General features: G+C 36.8%; 1 protein-coding gene across 2 annotated transcripts in view; it reads left to right on the forward strand.

The window, feature by feature from the left end:
• The window catches only part of LOC126879156 (polyphosphoinositide phosphatase), a 101,574-nt gene that overhangs the window by 60,701 nt on the left and 23,038 nt on the right, over nt 1-17,835 (forward strand). For both annotated transcript variants that reach the window (XM_050642152.1, XM_050642151.1), the window contains exons 3-6: nt 1,061-1,268; nt 6,077-6,307; nt 8,636-8,919; nt 10,980-11,489. In XM_050642152.1, the coding sequence (XP_050498109.1) occupies nt 1,061-1,268; nt 6,077-6,307; nt 8,636-8,919; nt 10,980-11,489 (1,233 nt within the window). The remainder of the gene's footprint in view (nt 1-1,060; nt 1,269-6,076; nt 6,308-8,635; nt 8,920-10,979; nt 11,490-17,835) is intronic.

Genomic DNA, 17,835 nt, shown 5'->3' on the forward strand with positions numbered 1-17,835 from the left:
TAATTATTGATAAGCAATAACTTATCTGAAATTTTAGTTAAAAATTAAAGATTTTGTTGAAAAAACCCGCATTTTCCGTGGAAAATTTGTATCGAAGTAAATCGGGAAAACACGTCTCTATGCAGAATTTAATTGCGGTGAATTTTTATTTGGGTGTTTTTGTTGTAAAGTTAAAATCTTTGGAGGTATAGGGAAAAATTTGGAACAACAAACACGATTTTCGGGCGCCATTTTGTGTATAAAAAAAGTAGCACACTATCTGCGAACTTTGCATTCCTATATTATTAATATATACAATCATAAGATTAAAGTAGTGGCTTACGCGGCATGGACAACTGAAACATTTGATTATTTTATATGTGTTACATCTCAGTAAATCATTTTTAGGGAGAACTTGACTGACACTGTTTGACTTCTGAGGCATCCAAATAAGTCAATGAAACAAATGTTATTCAATGGTAGATGTTAATTGAATGGGTCCGCCGAATAACGTTGTTAGCACCACATTGTTTGTTTTTGAGAAGTCGAAGAAAAATTTTTAAAATTGTGATAATGGTGAGTTTATACCTTTTAAGGGTGACTAATACAGTTTGTAATTTCTCGGTCTTCCTCTTACTCGTTGTCCTATCGGCCCTCTTCGGTAAAAAGCTTTTATGACTATGGCATCTTTCTCTCGTCTGATTACATGACCTATCCATCTAAGGCTTGCTACCTTAATGAATTTTACAACGTCAGGTTCTCCAAAACTTCTATACAACTCATTGTAACGCCTGCGCCACAAACCTTGTTCTTTTATGCCTCCATATATTCGTCTTAGGATTTTTCGCTCAAAACGTTTGAGCAGTTCTTGGTCATTCTGTATAAGTGACCAAGTTTCTGAACCATATGTTAGCACTGGTCTTATTAGTGTTTTGTAGACAGTCAATTTAATTTTTCTAGATATGTTTATTTCCTTAGACATACAAATATACAGATGCTTTTTGTAACACTTTGTTCTCTTGTTTTTGCTACTGCTGTTCCCCTTTTTTACAATTGTTTTACTATTTTGGCTCTTTTATAGGATTCATAAAGTTTCTCGAGGGATATTATATCATTCTAATAACCAAAAGAAGAAGAGTGGCACTCATTGGACATTACACAATATATAAAATTGAAGATACAACAATGGTTTATATTCCACATGAATCTGTGAGAGTAGTACATTCTGATGAATCTCGTTACGTGAAGATGTTTCAGAATATTGATTTAGCTAGTAATTTTTACTACAGGTAACAGATTATTTTAATTTTGTTCTATTTCTGTACTACACACATATGTCCAAAAGTTTGGAATACGTACAAATAATAAATCTACGCCTATGGTGGTTTCAAAACTGTTGTTGATATTCATTCTAGAGCGTTTTTAAATAAAACTGATAAAAAATTTGAATGGTTTTTGTACCATTTTGGTCACATTCAACTGATTAGCGTATTTACACATTATTTCAGTCTTTGTTTAAATTTGAATTGGGCCCTTTAAAAATGCATAGAAACGTGATATCTCAATTTCACAGATCTAGAGTAATTGCTCTGTTACAACAGGGCTTTAGTCAAAGTGATATCGCGAATATTGTTGATGTTACTCAGAGTGCTGTATCGACAATTAAAAAAAATTGAAAATACAAACGACGTGAAGGATCGCCCCAGAAGTGATAGAAGTCGATGTACAACAGCAGCACAAGACCGACAGATAACATTGATAGCCCGAAGAAATCGTCTGGAATCTACAAGTGGTATATCCAGAGAAATTGTTAGGCTTCAAGGACTGAATATTTCACGGCAAACAATAACACACAGACTAAATGCGGTAAATTTGTATCGTAGAAGACCCTTACATGTTCCTAAATTAACCTACCAACACAAAATAGTAAGATTGCAATGGACTTCAGAAATAGTGCATCATGGCAGTGGCGGCTCGTGGCCTTAGAGACAGGGTCGGCAAGGTCTTTTTGTCTCCTCATATAGGTATACCATCTACTTAAAAGGCTTAAATCATCATAGGAGATTTTTTTGTTTGGTTTACTTGACATTCTCTCTTATTTCATGGTGTTTTGACAATATGTTTTGATTCTTTTGAGACAAGAGAAATCCCGTTCATTTAAAGCAGAAGTTGGCGATAATAAGAGAATTGATGATCAGTTTGTTGTAACGAATTGCAGTACTTACTATATAAAATTACACATATTTTGTAACTTATCTAACTTTCGGAAAATATTTGAATCAGCGTAATTTTTAAGTAATTTGTAATAATAAATATCTTGAAAATTCTTTGGCGAAGGTAACTTTTAAATTTTGAGTCGTCAAAGAGGTCAAAAATTTTCAAATCTTCAAAATTCGAAAAACGAGTATCTATTCGCATAATACATAGTAGGTATCCAAAATTTCAAAATATACTCGTTTTTCGAGATATGTATCATGCCTGTGTATTTTTTGGGGTGGTTCGGAAATATCAAGCGAACCCAAAACGTCACTGCGTATATATTGAAAACTACTATCATTCGAAAATCTTTGAGATTTCGCACCAGTTTTCTTATTCTATCTTTGGAATAAATAATGCCAGTTGACTGATTTTGAACAACAATGAATATCAAATCGGTTCGGGCAAACACTTTCTTAAAAATATTTAAAAGAATATTAAAAGAGTAATCATTTAATAAAGTTCTCAAACCGATTGCTTCACGGATCAAGATATCACATCACAACTTTCAAAATCGTCGCATTCGATAATAAATTAAAAAAACTTCCAAAAGCTGTTCACGAAAATCTGCTACAGTGGAAACTAAGTTTAAAATTTCATCGCGTCTGACAAACTGTTTGCATTTTTTTTTCGAAACAAATTGTTCTAAAACAGTAGTCCGTTTGGGCGAGCTAAACTGGCAAGAAAAGACGATATTCTTTAATTTTTTTACACGTATCTATCCTGCAAAACTAAATTCATTCTATTCCCATGAAAGTGAGTAAATAAAGCTTGTGGTGCAATAGCTTTAACTTTTGCCTGGAGACCGTTCAATTCAACAGACATCACGGCAGCGCCGGCATAAGTTTGCCCTAGTTTGCCCTACCAATTTATTTTTGATAGCAAAAAATTTTAATCTGTTATTTAAAACACCAAAAACATATTCTGCCTTATTGCTTTTACTCACGTCTGTAAAACCTAAAAACTTCTCATAATTATTACCACGTAACGCGTATCGGACAACAGTTGATAATTATTGTAAATGACATGATAATCAGAAGTTTCATCTACTTCTAGCGAAATGCAAATGGTTTTCTGAATCTCAGATCCAATAATGTTATTCAAAATGTAACTAATTGATTATATTAGTTCATTCTGTACTGTTTTAGACATACCGCTAAATATCTTAGAATCAAAAAGTAAATTAGAAAATCCAAATCGTATTTCTTAAACAATTTTATTAGTTACTCATCTATAATTATATGATATAACGATTATACGATATTATATATCTATAAATAAATGATAATTCCTGACAACTTAAAAAAATTACAATATCAATTAAACGACGTAAAACGGCGTGATTATTTTTTACAATTTCTACCGATGCTTCCAAATGAAACCGGCAGATTGAAATGAGCCGTACCTGCCGCTTAATACCTACTTTGCCTACGGAGAAATGTATGTTTGGTTGCTCATCGACTTGCATTTTTTGTTGAGTTTTACGTGTAAATCGTCAAGCTACGGATGATCTGGGGTCGGCTAGCCGAACAGTCAGATGAATGGCTCGGATCATTCATTTTTTGAGAAAAGTATCTTATGCGCAGGAATCATTTAACGCTCAGATTGGTCGAATTCTTTTAAAAACTATGAATAAAATTTAGTCTGTATTATCTGACAGTTTTTTTTATTTCATAGATACAAAAAATGACATAAACTCGGGTCGGCACTGCCGACCCTGACCGTCCGCCACTGCATCATGGTCCTAACTAGAAACAGCCCAACCGCGTGCCCCATTTGAAGGTGGCAGTATTATGATCTGGGGTGGTATTATGAGTGGTACATGGACGCCACTGCTGGTTCTGGAGAGAAGAGTCACTGGTGCTTTGTACATCGCGGAAGTTTTAAATCCTGTCGTGCGTCTATTCTGAGGGGCAGTAGGTGATGAATTTTTGTGTTTGTGCATGACAACGCACCTCTCTATCGAACAGCAGCAGTACAAAATTTTCTGGAAGAAGAAGGTATATCTACATTACCGTGGCCTTCGAATTCCCTCGACATGAACGTAATTCAACATACTTGGGACATTTTAAAAACACGCATCAAGAAGCGAAACAATCCCCCTATTGCACTTCGAGAACTAAAAGATGCCGCTCGTGAAGAATGGGAGAGAATTCCGCAAGCCCAGCTCGACCAGTTAATCGGCAGCACGCCAAATCGCCTACAGGCATGCATACAGGCCAATGAAGGAGGTACTGATTATTAGTTTTATTAAAATTTATTTTTATCTATACCAATTTATTTTTAAATATAAGTTGAACATTGTAAGTTTTTCACCCCAAGAGATTAAATCATTTTTTTGCATATCGTTTATCTGGTTTTGAGATTTATTTAGTATTGATGAGCATTGAAGCATAATGATGTTTAACTATTCAGAAGAGTTTATATATAAAAATCAATAAAAAGATGAAATATTTTAATATTCCAAACTTTTGGACATATTATGTGTATGGTACATTCCATGTCAAATCACTCAGGCAAAAAATTTTGGATCTCCGATTTGTCTGAAAATTGGTATATAGCTTCTGCGGGACGTAAAAATAAGATATTTAAGGTCAAAAAATCTTCTTCTTTTTTTCTCAAAATGTTATTTTATGCGATTTTACAGTGATTTGGTGTTTATTTAAACAAATTTGCATTTTCTGTCCTTAAGTATCGATGAAAAACATAATATTTTAATAGAAAGGACTCAAAAATGTCATTATATGGCATTATAACAAGTTTTTTTTTAATCAAAACAAGTTTTTGATCAAATTTTATAGTGTAAAAAACGTTAAAATACCGTTTTTTGCCTTTTCCTTTATTCCTAAAATACATTATCATCGATTTGGCTGAAAATTTGCCCACAGATAGCCAAAACATAGGACTTTAAGTGATTAGAAGGATTTGAATTATATTACAATACCAAAAAAGTTACATGCAGTAATATCAGACTCAAAAGTATATATTAGTCCAGTCGGGATAGCATTTGACCTTGAATGCCGAGCTGCCCAAAATTTTATTTTTCTGATATTTAGGGGAGTCAATAGTAGCCTAAATTTAAAATGACGAATGAATTCCTTCGTTACGTTAGCAGCCATCTTGATTTTAAAGGAGAACCTGTTTTGCTCAATATCTCCGCCATTTTTAAATTTTCGACAAAAATGGTAGGAACTGAAATTGTTCCAAATAAATCGTATGTACAATTATTACAATTTCTTTTTAACAATTTTTGTCGTGAGGTCGATATTTTCTAGTTAATTGTACTTACAGTAGACGCCTATATTTTTGACTATAATATTGCATGTAACTTTTTTGGTATTGTAATATAATTCAAATCCTTCTCACCAGTTAAAGTCCTATGTTTTGTCTATCTGTGGGCAAATTTTCAGCCAAATCGATTATGATGTATTTTGGGAATGGAGAAAAATGTAAAAAACGGTATTTTAACGTTTTCTACACTATAAAATTTGATCAAAAGCTTGTTTTGAATCAAAGTAACTTGTTATAATGCCATATAATGACATTTTTGAGTCCCTTCTATTAAAATATTATGTTTTCCATTGATACTTTACGATAGAAAATGCAAATTTGTATAAATAAACACCAAATCACTGTAAAATCGCATAAAAAAACATTTTGAGAAAAAAACAACAAAATTTTTTGACCTTAAATATCTTATTTTTACGTCCCGTAGAAGCTATATACCAATTTTCAGACAAATCGGAGGTCCAAAATTTTTTTGCTCCAAAATTGAGTGATTTGAAATGGAATGGCCCGTATATTTTGGCATGCATAACTCTAATACTATTTTGTTTTGTAGTTATAGTTACGATCTGACCCACACCCTCCAACACAACCTCACAAACCCTAAAAGATTTGTAGCAACCAGCGAGTCAGAGGAAAAAGAATTTAATTTGAGTGAAAAGAGCACTGACAATCTCTCCTCTTCTATAATATCCAACTCATCCAGCTCAGATAATGGAGAAACACAAAATTACGGAGTCAGAACACAACCTCATAATAAGTTTGTATGGAATATGCATTTACTAAGGTAGGACTTTTAGACGAGCGGCACACTCCTAATTTGAGGCTTAAAAATCGAAAAAGCGACCATGATAGGTGCATGGCAAATTTTGGTCATTCTTTATATTTTCGAGGTCGCTGAATTCGAGTATGAAGTTTATTTTTATCTAGAATTGGTGAAACATATACAAAAATCAAATTTTATGCAAAAATGTGAGAAATAAATTTTGATGATTTTTCATATTTAGCTCGCTGTATCTTTGGTCGCTGTATATTTTTCTTTTTGAACATTTTACTGTGTCATCTTTAATGTCAACGAGCTTTGTCCACAATATTTAAACAAATTAAAAGAGGAGTTGTTAATTTTTAAACATTTCGTCGTCAGATTTCGTTAGTTTCATGTTTACTTAAAAAAGTTCAGTGACAAACTTATTAGTTTATAATTTTAACTAACACAGCAATAAAATATAATTCATGAAGAAGTTTTCTGGAAAATTTCAAGTCAAATATGCAATAGCGAAAAAGGTATGTGACTTTACAGACGAGTGGTACTCCCCCCCCCCAAAAAAAACGCTTTGGTGTGAGTTTTTATTGAATCTCACCCCAACAATGGCGAAAAGGGTTTAATTATTACCTTTTGCCTAATTGGACATAGGTGAATATTTTAGGACCACACGCATATGTCTCAGAGCAGAGAGTCCTTCGATATTAACAAACTAGTGAACTTTTAGGGCAACTGGTTCTAAGAGTTATCTGGTCTGGTTTTATAGTTACTAATAAACACGATATGAAGGATTGTGCAAACGAGAAATAAAAGTGTTAAGCGAACAAAACATTTATTAACAACAACGAGTTTAACAAATATGCGGAACTAACAATAAATTGTCTTAATAGCGAAAGAGAAAGAGTATTTAACCTAATTATTGAGGAAAGCGTAACGTATCTTCACGGCGAAAAGAGGAGCACACGCGAACAGAAGTGTTCACCGCTGAGAACTAAAAGGTACTGCTCAGTTTTTATTCTAAAACTGCATAATATTTTGTTAGTTCGCTAAGGGTAAGAATGTCACTTAAAGAAGAGCGTATCCATCCACACATGTTTCTACCCTTGCGACCACCGAAGACGCTAAACAGCAACCATATGTGTCCGTTTTATCTTTTGTGCCCAACACAACACTTAAAAACAAAATTCTTAAATCTTACTAGCAAATGGTACAGATTGTCCCAACAAATTTAAAAGCGATATTTGTACATACATGCGAATTAATTTAACTATTGTTTTCACAACACGCTTATTTCTCGAGATACTGACCACGGTATGGTGAATAGCTAATTTTGGTCATACTATATGTTTTTGATGGTGCTGAAAACCAAAATTAGGTTTATTTTGAATTTTACATGGGGAAACATTGGCAAAATCGTAATTTTACCCTAAAAATAAACGAAATCACGTTTTTTTTTAATTAAAAATTGCACCATTTTTTTTTCTATAAAACATTTTATTCTTCGTTCTCCATATTTTAACAAAAACTTGATTAAAAAGTTAAATTTAAAATTTTGTCACTTAACTTTTGCGATTAAACAGAAATCTGCACCTTTTAAAAATTCATAACTTTTATTATAATAAGACAGAAAGATTGAAACAGGTACCATTGTCTTCAGAAAGGTAAGAAATATATACTATAAAAATTTCAGAAAAAATATTAAAATGGAACAGAGTTGTAGCGGGTTAAATTCAAAATAAACCTAGTTTTCGTTTTCAGCACCATCAAAAACATACAGTATGACCAACATTAGCTATTCACCACACCGTGGTCATCACACCACACAGTATCTCAAGAAATAAGAGTTTTTGGTCAGAAATAAAGTCACATAACTTTTTTCCTATTGCATATTTGGACTTAAAGTTCTTCAGGAAACTTCTTCATGAATTATATTTTATTCCTGTGTTTGCTAAAATTATAAACTAAAAAGTTTGTCACTCAACTTTTTAAATTAAACATGAAGCTAACGAAATCTCGCGACAAAACGTTTAAAAATTAACAAATAGCTCGTTGTTATCTAAATACTTTAAAGATGACACAGTACAATTTTCAAAAGGAAATATTTACAGCGACCAAAGATACAGCGAGGTAAATTTGAAAAATCATCAAAATTTATTTTTCGCATTTTTGCATAAAATTTGATTTTTGAACATGTTCCACCAATTCTAGATAAAAATAAACTTCATATTCGGATTCAGCGACCTCACAAACGATTTTCGTGGTCGGTATAACGTAATTTTAGGAATTGCTGCCGCTCGCCTATTTGTTGAAGCTTGTAAAATGTGCAGTTTTTAGCGTTGTTTCATTTTCTAGTGATGCTGTAAAAGCTGAGCTCCATCCTGACTGGGTTCTTTATATAATTCATGGTTTCATCGACCAATCTAATATAAACGTATTTGGGCGCTCTATTTATGTCACACTGATAGCTAGGAGGTCATGCAGATATGCTGGTACTAGGTTTTTAAAACGAGGTGCAAATTTTCAAGGCGATGTAGCCAATGAAGTGGAAACGGAGCAGATGGTCCATGACTGTAGTATATCGTATTTTAACAAGAGTCATTTTACTTCCTTTGTACAGATGAGGGGTTCAATTCCTGGTAAGTTATCACTTTCTGATCAGTTTATTTTTTTGTTTATATTGTTTGTGTTCTAAACAACAGAGCTCTTGAGTTTTCTATCGTTAACTTGCGCATGTTTAGTTTAGTTAGAAAAATGTGTATCGATAGCCACTTTTCTTTCTAATATGTATATAGACAGTTTTACTGCACTATTTTTAAATCTTCCCCATAATTAAAAATGTCTGGGCTCCTGAAATTATTGCAGCTGCAATCCTTCCTTTCAAGTACCCCTTAGGGATGTTCATATAACAATTTGAATATTAATTAGGTTTGCTAAAGCTATAAATAGCCAAACACTACGAGTTCAATTCATTTCTTACTTTGTTGACGAAATGACCGCCGATATCCATTTATAAGTTTTTTGAGTAATGAAAGAAACCCACAATCTGGGAGAGGTTTTAATTAGTTTTCTAATTAATTGAAACATGCTGTTAGAAGTATTTTTTAAAGGGTTTTTCTGCATGTCTAACCATTGGGTCTGCATTCATCTCTTCAATTTTCATAGTACCGTTCTTCTTCTTAGATAGATAGATAGATTTAGAGAGGTGGCCTTCTGGCCTATTCCACTGCGACCTTTTCAGATTTATTGTGGTCCTCTAGTCCTAGATAACATTCTCTAGCCTGACTTTTTTTAAAAAGTCTAATAGCTTCGAGACTGAACCTTTCATGTAGCTATTTGCCATTGGATTTTGTTCTCCTAATGCAACGAACCGCACATTTGCCAGACTGTCACACTGACATAAAATGTGCTCTGCTGTTTCTTCTTCCAGGTGACAGAATCTGCAGAGGTCATCATCTGCCAATCCCATCAGCTTTAAGTGCCTATTCAGCTTACAATGCCCTGTTAGCACACCTACTATGGCTTTGGCTGTTTTCCTGTCTTTGCTTATACCATTCCAAAGATTTGTGTGCTACCCACTTTCTTGTAGCCGTTCTTGTAACTGCCTTTCCAACGCCGCGGAAGGGTTCCGGTCCAACGAATGGCATTGATGAACCTTGTTTGGCCATTTCATCTGCTTTTTCATTGCCCTTATGACCCTCGTGCCTCGATATCCAGGCTACCGTAACCTTGCTACGATCTTCTAGTTTATTTAGGGCACACACACAATCCCATACTAGCTTAGAATTGACCTCTACAGAATTGAGTGCCTTAAGCGCTGCCTGACTATCTGTGAAGATGGCAACTGAACGGAACGTTCTTTTCTGCCTTTCTATTTCTTCCACGCAGTGATGGATTGCCGTTATTTAATCCTGGAAAACTGTGACATCCTTTGATAGACTAACCGGGAACTGAATTCCTTGATTTATCCCTACTATGCCGGCTCCCACACCTTCCGATGTTTTTGAGCCATCAGTGTACCAGGTAGCCACAGTCTGTATGGGTACACCTTCCTTCCAGTCTTTCCTGCATGGTATATTAATTTTGAACTTATTGTCAAAGCTATATCTCGTTGCTGTTGCATCGATAGGCTGCCCCATCACAATATCGGCTTTTAGCTCCTCGATTAGCTTTCTATTGTCAACACCACGCACCTGGCTTATATGTGGCTAACCATGGATTAATCTGTGCATCACTGATCTGGCTTCGCCCTGCACAAAGATATGAAGTGGTGGTAGATTCAGCAGGACTTCCAGCGCTTCTGTAGGAGTGGTTTTTATGGCCCCCCTAATACACAGGCATGCTAGCCTTTGTGTATTACCTAGCAGCCTTATTGCTCCCACTTGCTGCGTCTTTGTCCACCACGTCACCGAGCCATAGGTTATCATGGGTCTAATAACCCTTGTGTAGAGTCATTTTGGGGTTAAGCCCCCCAATTCTTACCACACATTCTTCTACATCTGCCCAAGGACATAGTAGCTTTTTGTGTGGTTTTTAGAATGTGAGTATTTCATGTAAGCCTATGATCAAAATAAACCCCAAGGTATTTTGTTTCTTCTTAGATCTCCATAGATCTTCTTTTTTTTATCTTTATGATTTTCCTGCCTTCTGATCGTTATGACCTATGGACTCACATATTTTGGTGTGTTACTTTTTTTAGGACACTGGAAACAGGAGATGGGAAAGATGGTCGCCAAACCGGCTATAACCATAGACTTCTACGACCCGTTCGCAGAAACAGCAGGCGCTCATTTTAACGAACTTCTAAAGAGGTATGGTGCTCCCATCATAATACTCAACCTAGTCAAACAACACGAACGCAAAAAGCAAGAACGTCTGCTCAGCGACGAGCTAAGCTCCGCCATAAAGTATCTCAACCAGTTCCTCCCGGTAGAACACCAGATCATCTACCAGCACTTTGATATGGCGAGGAAAACCAAAGCCAACGGAAACGTGATGGGACATCTCGCTGAAATCGCTAAGAATGCTGTCATGAAAGTGGGGATATTCCACAACAAGCCTAAATTTTATAACCAGAAGGGAAATACGGTGGTAGGACAATATAAGAATGATTTTGGTAGCTTGCAGACTGGGATCATTAGGACCAATTGCGTGGATTGCCTGGATAGGACCAATACTGCTCAGTTTGCTATTGGAAAGTGTGTTTTAGGTATGCTATTTTACTATAAATTTCTCAAAAAAATGTAGATATTGTTATGATCTGCTTTTTATTACTTTTATATTAATTAGTATTTATTTAATTAATTATTGAATTGACTCAAATCATACATAAAAAAAAAATTAAGAAAAAATCTCAGGGTGCCTTTTTGTCATAAAAATAACTAAATTATCTTAGCTTATACTTATCCTTTCTCGTGGCTTCAGTATCTCTTAGTTGATCCTTATCGGGATGAAATAGGAAAAGGAAATAAATAGAAAAACCATAAATAAGCACATACAAATACCTTTATTATCAAAAGCAATGCTCTGAAAGTCTATCAATTAAATCCTATGGACATAATTGTCCAAATGAAATTTTTTACCATATAATTAATCTAATTCAAACAAATATTTATCGCTTTGTTCCTGATACCATTAATAAAATAAAATAAAACAAACAAATTTAGGTATTTGCAAAACTACTTATACTTCCTATTAAATTTTTGAAATGTTGGAATCTTAATTCATATGATTTTACGCAAAAATTTTAACTTCTGATTATAAAGAACATTTATCACATAAGTTATTGACTGACCTTTTGATTCACACACAATGATGTCTCCTCTTGACTTAAACAGCTCTTCCTTGTTGATTATGTTAGGCTACCAATCAAAGCCCTCTCCGTTCTCAGCATCAATCCAGCAGAATACCAGCAACTATTTCTCCAAAACACAAGCCAGGCCTCTTTTGACCAGTACTCGTTCAATAAACTCCAAAACTCTCTCCTCTCTTTCTCTCAATAATAATCTGAGACTCAAGTATCTTTTTTACTTGGTGTCACAAATAATTTTAATAACTATAGTTCTTGTAACTTACTCTGTTGGACTTTACAGAATCAAAGAGGTTTTTCTTCTCAATTTGATTTGTCCCGCGTTCCACTTTTCAGCTACTCTCCACTATCAAACAAACACTAGTACTTGTTTCTGAACTATCCGCGAAAACTTTCGACTGCCCTTCTCGGATGCCGGCCACACAATAATCTTTCTTTTCCAAACTGTCTCAACATTCAAACTTCTCTTTCCCCATTCCAAATTGCCAAGCCAATCAGAAACATTTCTCTTTACACATTCCTCTTTTTCATTCGAAAAAACCAGGCATTCTTTCAAACAATACCTCTACTCATCCTAATCACTTTCCGGAAATTATACAAATATTCTTCTTCTTCTTCTTCTTCTTCTTAACTCAGGCGAGACTCGTTAGTCTCTGGCACTTGGTCATAAGACCTTTGTACCAAACCCTGTTCTTCTCCTTAAACTTTAATAAGTCCTGTGGCCTCAACGAAGGCCAACAGTTTTCTTATTGGTAGTTTTAAGATCTCTTCTGGTTCAAACCTCATTTGACCAGTGAAGTTCTGCCTTACATCATCTAGCACACTGCAATAGCATAGTATGTGTATGGCAGTTTCTTCTTCCATTTCGCACTTTCTGCACCATGGTTCATTCACCTTACCTAGTTTGTATAGGTGATTTCTTAAACGACAATGTCCAGTCACCATTTCAGTGACCGTTTTGATCTCTCATTTATTGAGGTTCATCAAACTGTTCGAGAGTTTTTTATCAATATTCTTGATTATTTTTTTAGTCTGGATTTGCCCTTGAGTGGTTCTCCATTTATTTTGATGATTCTTTATCAGCCATTTCTGAACCTCGTTTTTCATAGCATCTTTAGTGATGCCACAGAAAGGTTCTGGGCCTTCAAAAGTTTTTCTCGAGCCTTGTTTCGCTAACATATCTGCTCGTTCGTTCCCATGCACCCCTTCATGACCCGGCACCCATATTAAAGACACTTTGTTGTCTTTTGCCAGGTTATTGAGGAGAGCTTTGCAGTTTCTCACCAGTTTTGATTTGGTGAGAGGGTTCTTTACAGCCAGAATAGCCGATTGGCTATCTGTGTAAATGTTGATTCTCTTAGCTTTAGGGTCCTCATCAATTATTTCATCAATGCAGGCCACCAAAGCAAAAACTTCAGCCTGGAACACCGTTGTATGTTGACCTAGGCTGTAAGATTTATTATAGTTACATGTTTGCCCAAAGACTCCTGATCCAGTACCATGGGCAGTTTTAGATCCATCAGTGAACCATATTAAGTCTCCATTAATGTTTGGGACTTTTTGTTCTCTAGATGGTATAATTGTGTTAATCTTCTCAGTGAAGATTAGTTCTGGTGTCATCATATCTAAGTTCATCATAAAGATGTATTCCTCAAGTATAGTCCCAGTAATGTTTGTGTGGCTATTCAATACATAATTTGGCCTCCAAGTATTGTTTGCTTTGAGCCTCAGGATGGTCATAAAGGCTACCGCCGAAATATACAATTCCAGCGGAGGGAGACCTGTGATAGCCTCTAATGAAGCCGTTCCTGTACTATTCAAGGCTCCTGTTATATTTAGAAGCGCTTGTCTTTGTAGGGTGGTGAGAGTGGTCACACAAGATTGCAAAGCCGTCTTTCTCCACCAGAGTACTGACCCATAAGTAACTGTCGGTCGTATCACTGATGTGTACAACCAACATATCACCTTTGGTTTCAATCCCCAGGTTTTACCTACAACTCGTCTGCAGTTCCAGAAGAGTCGCTTAGCCCTATTGGTTATATTGGTAATATGAGTATTCCAATTGAGTTTCGAATTTAGGGTTACCCCTAGATACTTAACCTCATTGGTTCTTTCCAGTACCTCTCCAAATAATTTCAGCTCACTCAGTCCAGTAAGCTTCCTCTTATTTGTAAAGGCTACCAGTTTAGTTTTAGAAGGGTTCACGGAGAGGTTCTCTTTCAGACACCAGTTCTCTATGTAGTGAAGGGCATATCGCATCTGATACGCAACAGTGCTGGGAAATTTTCCCCTAGTTACTATCACGATATCATCTGCGAAACCCTGGACCCAGATTCCTTGGGCGCTTAGCCCATGAATCAGATCATCGACAACTATGTTCCATAATGACGGTGACAATACACCGCCTTGAGGGCATCCCTTAGTTGCCCTCAGATTTATGGTATCTTCATGCGTATCTGTGGATATTATTCTGCTCTGAAGCATCTGAATAATCCACTTGCATGTTGTGTTGTTGATTTTCTTCCTCACCAGTGCGCTTTGTATAGACTCCATTGAGGTATTATCAAATGCACCTTCTATATCTAAAAATGCAGCAAGGGCGACTTCTTTCTGATGCAGACTCCTTTCGAGTTCCGACACTAGATTGTGCAGGGCGGCTTCACCTGATTTCCCTGCCTGATACGCCCATTGCCGTTGGTGCAGTGGATTTTCATTTAAATTGTTTTTCTTGATGTGTTCGTTCAAGATTTTTTCCATGGTTTTTAACATGAATGAGGTCAGACTTATAGGCCTGTAGGATTTTGCTAAGGTGTAATCTGTTTTTCCTGGTTTGGGAATAAACGCCACCCTTGCCCTTCTCCAAGCTTTGGGAATGTATCCCAGAGCATGGCTAGCTCTAAATATTGTGATCAGGGGACCCATGATTATTTCCAGACCCTCCTGGAGAAGCTTAGGAAATATACCATCCGGTCCCGCAGTTTTATAAGGTTCAAAAGTTTCAATAGCCCATCTGACCTTGTGAGAACCAAAGATCTCGTCAGAGGTCAGCCAGTCCCTTTTGGTTGGGCTATTGTTTGCTTGATGATTGTTATTAGCAGTCAATTGCGTCGACCCTGGAAAGTGAACACTTAAAAGATGCTCTACAGCCTCCTTCTCTGTGTCCGTATACTTCCCATTGGGCAATTTCATTGACTTGGGTTTGTTAATGTTATCTCTTTTGAGGATTCTGTTAACCCTGGCGCTTTCAGGTACACTTTCAATGTTTTCACAGAATTCTCTCCAGGATCTTTCCTTAGCGGATTGGATTTTCTTATTATAGGTTTTCAGTTTAGCCTTATATGCTTCCCAATCACCTGATTTCTTCGCCCTATTGAAGAGCCGTCTTGTTTCTCTTTTGAGATCAGACAGCTCCTTATTCCACCAAGTTACTTGCCTGGGAGGGCGACTTTCTTTTAACGGGCAGTTTTCCTCATATGAGACGACTATTGCATGCTGCAACCAGTCTACTGCCATCTCAACCTCAACATTGTTTTTTGGCCTTTTAGGATAATTCCGTACCCTTGTTCCATGATCCCTCTTAAAGGATTCCCAATCGGTCACCTTAGGGTCTCTATAGAACCTTGGTTCCGGTTTGACTGAGTTTATCTCAAAGCATATGTATGCATGATCCGATAAGGATAACGCATCCGACACATGCCAGTCAGATATTATGTTCCCAATCCCCATAGAGCATAGGCTTAGGTCGATTAGTGATTCTGCTCTTGATGTCCTGAAGGTGGGCTTATTACCCCTGTTCAGAAGATCAAGTTCAGTAGTGCAAAGGTACTCAAAAAGTAACTTACCCCTATTGTTTGTATCTCTGCTTCCCCAAATGATGTGGTGGGCGTTGGAGTCGACTCCAATGATAAGTTCTGTATGCTTATCATTGGTGTATTCTAGAAGGTTCTCTATGTTAGTCCCTGGAAGTTGTTCTTTACTGTCAATAGGAAGGTAAAGAGACGCAACAATCAACTCTGTAACCAACCCATTGCAATTCAGTTTAATTCTGGCAGCTGTCATGTCTCCCGTACAGAGCTCCATAACTGGTACCAGGTTAAGGTCAGATCTACGAAATATACAAGTTCTGATTTTATTGTCAGGTACTCCCAAAATTAGTTCCCATCCCTTAACATTTAATCCCCGTATCTTACCTTCATTTATCCACGGTTCTTGAATAAGCACCATATCAATGTTTTTCTCAGCTACTTCCTGGCACAAAAGTGCCGAAGCTGTTTTTTTGTGCTGCAAATTGATCTGTATGATCTTAATGTTGCAGTTTATTCATTTTTGGGGTCTCTAACAGGCCCTCTTGTAATTTCTTCCACCTGCATAGATTCCCCTTCGGCCTCCTGCAGTTCGGAAGTAATCGTTGCAGGTTTTGGTTCCCCAATGTTCCCAGCCTGTCTTGCTTTACCCTCTTCCAACGGTATAATACTTGCTCGCTGTAGAAGGTAATAAGGCTTCCATTGAAGCCTTTCGAGCTGTGCCTCTGACTCCTTATCAATTCGGAGACTCACATGCAGTCCTCCGTCAGTTGCTGGTTTGGAACTCAGAATTGCCCAACGACTGGTCCTTAGTTCAGGATTTTGTTTTTCAATTCGTGCCAGTGGCACTTTCAGATCCTCATTTTTAGTCTCTGGAAGGTACATCAGTACACGCTTCGATTTTGGGAGTTCCTCAGCCTTAACGACCTTCCACTCCGTATTTTCTTCCAAGAAATCCTTTGTGATCTTAAAGGACTCCTCTTTAGCACATATCAACCCATAGTATCCATCCATGAGCCGATTACCTTCGTAACGAGGTGCGCAAGGAACCTCATCGATAAGTTTAATTAGGGCCTCTTTTATTGCCCCAACGTCTTTTTCCGTTACAGATATGTCTGGGTATTCTTTGGGAATTATTGCCGTCTTTATTCCCGTAAGAGCTGCTTTGTAGTTGCTGCTGAGCTTTTTGAAAGAGGCAGCAGCAGTTCTGCTCTTTTTTATTAATTTCTCCTCAGGAGTGCTTCTATCAGACACAGTCCGCTTGACAGCTTGTGTGATTTCGGCATTTCCAGGAGTTTTATTTTGAGGTCTAGGAGGTAATTTGACCTTAGAAGTGTCAATTCCCTGTTCTCTCATTTTCCGAAGCTTTCTTCTCTGTGCCCCAGATATTTTTGGCCGAGAAACCTCATCCTCAGCACCTTTTAAATGAGTCCGCATTGCGTCCTCAGTATTTTTATTACCCGATGTGATGGGATTATTTTCTTCCAGATTCTGCCGAACAGTCTCAGTGGAAGTTTGATTGTTTGTTGGGTTCTCCTGCGAGACCCCTAGGGTTAAATCTTTTAAATTTTTGCATGGTTCCATATTGATCCCACGAGTATGGGAGAAATAAACTGTCCATACCAGCAGCGCTCCCTGTGCCGGTACAAGGCCTTAAATGAAAGGGGGTGTGGCCTGGTTCCCCCAGTCGACCGTTTGAGACAGTTCAATTTAGACACACAACTGCCATGCAGGCCTGGGCACGGTACAATTACACCTTTACCTTGTGTGTTGGGGGTGTAGGTTTAGTGGGAAAAAGGATGAAGGAGGGATAGCATTTTCTGGTTGTACTCGGAGTGTAGGATAGATACAGCTGGTAGATAATATCGGGTCGGTTGACTATATATTGGCGATGTGAACAGTACCGTAGAATGGAGATGTGGCAGTGAAGACCAGAGGGTCTT

Source organism: Diabrotica virgifera, chromosome 1, assembly GCF_917563875.1.
Source record: "Diabrotica virgifera virgifera chromosome 1, PGI_DIABVI_V3a".
Taxonomy (NCBI): domain Eukaryota; kingdom Metazoa; phylum Arthropoda; class Insecta; order Coleoptera; family Chrysomelidae; genus Diabrotica; species Diabrotica virgifera.